Source organism: Eurypyga helias, unplaced genomic scaffold (genome assembly GCF_000690775.1).
Source record: "Eurypyga helias isolate BGI_N326 unplaced genomic scaffold, ASM69077v1 scaffold38598, whole genome shotgun sequence".
In the NCBI taxonomy this organism is placed as follows: domain Eukaryota; kingdom Metazoa; phylum Chordata; class Aves; order Eurypygiformes; family Eurypygidae; genus Eurypyga; species Eurypyga helias.
In genome coordinates this window covers 5,368-9,981 of record NW_010265755.1, presented here as the reverse complement: position 1 = coordinate 9,981, position 4,614 = coordinate 5,368, and the positions used below count along the sequence as shown (strand labels likewise).

The 4,614-nt window shown below is 44.0% G+C and overlaps 1 protein-coding gene across 1 annotated transcript in view; it reads left to right on the top strand.

Moving 5' to 3' along the window:
- The window catches only part of DESI1 (desumoylating isopeptidase 1), a gene marked incomplete at its 5' end in the record, with an annotated part of 4,242 nt that extends 304 nt beyond the window's left edge, over positions 1 to 3,938 (top strand). Inside the window, 4 exons of the mRNA XM_010156846.1 lie at positions 667 to 736; positions 1,376 to 1,485; positions 2,269 to 2,391; positions 3,501 to 3,938. Of these exons, the coding sequence (XP_010155148.1) occupies positions 667 to 736; positions 1,376 to 1,485; positions 2,269 to 2,391; positions 3,501 to 3,594 (397 nt within the window). The remainder of the gene's footprint in view (positions 1 to 666; positions 737 to 1,375; positions 1,486 to 2,268; positions 2,392 to 3,500) is intronic.
- Between the last annotated feature and the right edge of the window lie 676 nt (positions 3,939 to 4,614).

Here is a 4,614-nt window from a genome sequence, read left to right as displayed (position 1 = left end):
ACTCTTTCCAGGGTAGGCTGTTGTCCTTGTCCCAGGCAATTTTTCTCCTGATTGCAAGGATGACTAAACATTGGAGTTAGAAGAGTAAGTGGAAAGAAGGTATTACAGGATCAGGCCTTCTGGCATGTAAGAGCAGTCAACAAAACACCTCCCAGTTTGCCATAATTCATATCAAGGTGGGTGTTTTGTTTTGTTTGTTTGTTTGTTTTTTAAATAAAGGCAAAATATTTTTCCTCTCTATTGATCCATGTCCAGTGGTCATCTGACCTTCTCAGTCAGTGTCTATCAGACATGCACTTCTGCCAGCGTGGTAGCAGGGCGCTCTCTGTATCGCTGTGACTTTGCCCTCAACCCTTTAGCTGAAAGAGCCCGCTGGAGATCTCGTGCTGCTGTGGAAGTCCCTCTCTTCCCGTGCTCCTTCATGCTTGGGCAGGTAGCTAAGCCTGTTCTTTCCCAACCACTCACAGAGTTACAGTAGGATTTGCTAATCATTGCTTCAGTAACCATTCATGTCCCAGCAGATCCTGTACTACTCACAGAAGCACACTGACCTTTTATTTCAGTTATTCACTTTGTGATGTCCTTGAGCTTGCAAACTTACCAGTGAATTTATGTGCTAGGTTAAAGATTTCCTTTGTCTCACCTGGGGTTTGTTCTCTGTGGCAGGCACACCTCCATAATAGTCCATAAGGATGAGTTCTTCTATGGCAGTGGAGGAATCTCCAGCTGTGCACCTGTAAGTTAAACTTATTTTTCTGATGATTTTGCGATAGGGTTACCTGATCAGAATTGCTAGTGTCACTGTCTTTTTGAAAAGCAGCAAGATGCTTCTGAATTCAGGCAGATGTGGCCGCTTGCTGTGGTTGCCCAGGGCACCTGAGGAAAAGGCAGCATGGACAGTGGGTTTAAGCCCAAGTAAATACAGGTTGGGGGTTGCTTCTGCTGGTAGAGTCTATCCAAGACACCTTTACAGCTGCGTTGCCGGAGTGACACCTTGTCTAATTCTGTAGCAGTAGGTTTTGCATGCTGACTTGGCAACTCAAGGCATGCTTTTTAAGATTTTTAAAGGTCTGACAAAGCATCAAGATTTTTTATGTTCTTGGAGAGGCAAAACTGATGGGCTGTTCCGCTAAAGCAGAATTTTGCCATAGCTTAGAGCTTTCAGCACAAAGAGCCAAGTATACAAGCTGAAATAGAAGTTGCACATTACTTCACATTCTCTGAGTGCAGAACAGGAGAGGCCAGTAGGGCTTTTTGCTTGACAAATATAACAAAAGTTCCTCCTTTGTGCCTGGACAAGCCCTACTCAGTAGAGTCCTCCAGAAGAATTCAGTCTGTCTGTTTAACATTGTCTTCTGGCTGTTACTTTTTACAGGGAGGGACGCTTCTTGGCCCCCCAGACTCAGTTGTTGACCTGGGGAACACTGAAGTCACCGAAGAAATTTTTCTGGAATATCTTTCCTCTTTGGGAGAATCTATGTTCCGGTAAGTAGCAGCTTACACTATAAAATCTGTGTAACAAAAAAAGGCTTTAGGGGAAGGGGTGCAGAATGGAGGAGGGTATTATGAAATGAATCCTGCTCACAATGCTTTGTTTGCTATATTATTTGGTACTCTCCAAATCAGAGACCGGAACTGCTGCACTGATACACAAGGAGCTACCAGCTAGGCAACTCCCCGGTGTGCCAGCCTGGGAAAGGATTCTGCCAGGAAATCTTTCACACTGTGTTTTGCAAACTGGAATAATGCCTGAAATACCTCGGAGAGACTCACCAGGGAAAACAAAAGCGTTAGATGAAATATTTCAGTAGATAGCACTTTGTGTCGTGAGTCATAGGTGAAGCGTTGTAGTAAAGCTGCCAACTTTCAGATGAGTAAAAGCAAGGTCTTGACTGCTAAAGAGACTAGCCTGCTTCTCACAAGAATAGGAAACGGTAGCATTTAGTGCCCTGGCTACATTTCTACATCAGTAATTCCTGCGATTTCTTGTTATTCCTTCTGTGGTTTTAATTGAAGAAACCTGCCCTCACTTATCCTCAAAAAAGACATTGTATAAAGTCAGTGGTGTGGAGCATCTTCCCCCTTGATTCGATTGAATTTGAAGGTGAATTAATGTCTGTGTTTTTACCTATTTGTCTGAGATATTTCTGTGGGGTAAAAAAGTGCTTATGTAAGGAGATGTTCCTCACTGAGGTCTAAGTTCTTCTGCTGGTTAGATTTATGGCTGAGACTGTCTTTTTATGTTTCAATTCTTTTCCTGTGGCACAGGGGAGAATCTTATAACCTCTTTGAACATAACTGCAACACCTTCAGTAATGAAGTGGCACAGTTCCTGACGGGAAGAAAAATCCCTTCCTACATCACTGACCTTCCAGCTGAAGTTCTTGCCACGTGAGTAGGCACGCCGGTTCTCTGTAGCACATGGCTTCGTGCTAGTGCTGAGGCGTTTGGCAGAGCCAGTGGTACCAGTTTCTGCTGGCTCTCTCCGAGAGGGTGCTGTTTGCTTTACTTCAGCACTTACAACACTACGGCAAGTGCTGACTGGCACTGGCAGTACTGAGAAGGTAGGAGGAGGTTGTTCTTCTGCCTTTAACTTAGATTTTGTGATGCTCTCTTATATGTCACCTGACAAGCATAGAAAGCTTCAGAAGATGGTGCAGATTCTTTTAGTTTTAGGAAATGAGTGTCTGTGGAAGGGCGCTTCTCTTACTCTAAGCACCGTCACTGCGCTGGAGGCGCCTGCGTTACCTGTGGCGAGGCAGAGGAGATTTAATTTGAAAATTAACGCTGCAGTTTTAAAGCTAAAGGATGTGAAAAAGGGGAAATGAAGAATTCCTGCCTGGTAGTCCAGCTCAACCTTTTTTTTGTTTTCCTTCTCTCAGCTAATGAGGATCCCAGTGGGATAATTTGAGCTCCATCATTTAGGTCTTACTTCTCCTAGCAGTGGTATACCGCATTGTAAGGGAGACACACGTCTTCTACCCTGGGCTCTTATGGTTGCAGATCTCTCAAAATCAGTCTGTAACAGAGTGAGTCATATTGAAAGATAAACCAGGTGCTATGGATTGCAACAGGAATTATTCCGTGTTGAACCACTGTCTTACGAGGGAGCTAGAGGCTATCCTAGCAGTCTGTGGTATCCATGTGGTACTTAGTGGAGCACCGCAGTTGCGTCACAGGGATTCCGTCGCACGCTTAAGCAGAATGAATTACTGAAAGCCGGTTTCAGAGAGTGTTAGCACATTAGCAGTCTGGGCATGTCAGGACTCAGAAGGAGCTTATATAAAATCATGTTTAAGTTTCTTAGTTACTTAATAGTAAACTCTCCTTAATAGGTTAAATTAGTTTGCTCTAGTTTGTAGTGGCAGTCTGTTCCTCAAATTTGCTTCTACAGTGCTGCTTTGATTGCACTCTAGGAAGTGAGTGCACTTCAGTAGTAAATGGGAAAATTTGTTCATCCAGTAAGTTATTTGAGGTGTTTTATTTCTTTACCTTCTCAGACCTTTTGGGCAAGCTTTAAGGCCCCTCCTGGACTCCATCCAGATCCAGCCACCCGGAGGAAATACCTTCAGCAGACATAATGGACAGAGCTAACAAGAGTGACCCAGTGTGCCCAGCCTCGCCAAGCCTCTTCCTTTTTAAACATGGATCTACCCAATTTCTATTTTATAATTTCCCATCAGAATTAACTCTGTGGAAGTTACAAGACCAGTTTTAAAATTTCTTAGGGAGAGGATTTGTCAGGGTGCATGTAAGACAATGCTACCAAAAAGATTGCCATAATTTCTAATAGCATTACACTAATTTATAAAGGCTGTCCCTGTAGGCTGACACTTTGAGTAACTCCCGTGCTGGTAAGTGGGAATTCATTCCATGAGGATTTAAGGGCCCATTACACAACTTAAGTAAGGGGATGTCCTAGCCGTCCCTTGCAGGCTTGCATCTCTTTTCTCCTGTCACTGCCTGTATTATGGGGTATCTGCTGAAGTCTGTAGCAAAAAGACAAAGGAAGTGATGGTAGCCTGAGAAGCGAAGGCGTCTCAGGATTAGTCTTCTGCATTTTTCATTAACATTCGCTCAGGGGAAAAGCTGAACTCACCTGATGAGAAGATTTGGAGCAGCACAGCTGTGTGGGAAAGGTGACCAAGCCAAAACGTCTGTCAGCATCACGCTCCAAAGTCGACACTTTCAGTGGGAATAGCTGTGCGTGGGAGGGAGGCTGGAACTGCAGGTCACCAAGAGCCTCCTAATGCTAGGTCCAGGCATTAGGGGAGAGAACCAGGTGAAGGAACAGAATCTCATGAGCAGAAGTGGTGGAAACAAATTTCAGGTGAAAGTAAAATGAAGTGAAATGTTTCTTTTTCTCACATGTAAGCATATCAGCGGATAGACAGAACCTTGTTAACCATTTACCTTTGAGTAAGAGTTGGGTTTTTTTTTCTTACCAAGCCAGACTTACAGTTCAGTAAGTCAGGAGTAGCATGGCAACTGCAATATAGTGTAAGTTGGACCAATTCTGCCTTCAGTATCTAGTTGCAGGTGCAGTAGGAGTTCCAACTTCCTTTGATACTGCTGTTCTTTCCAAAGCAGTCAAGCACATTGCAGAGAGGGCTC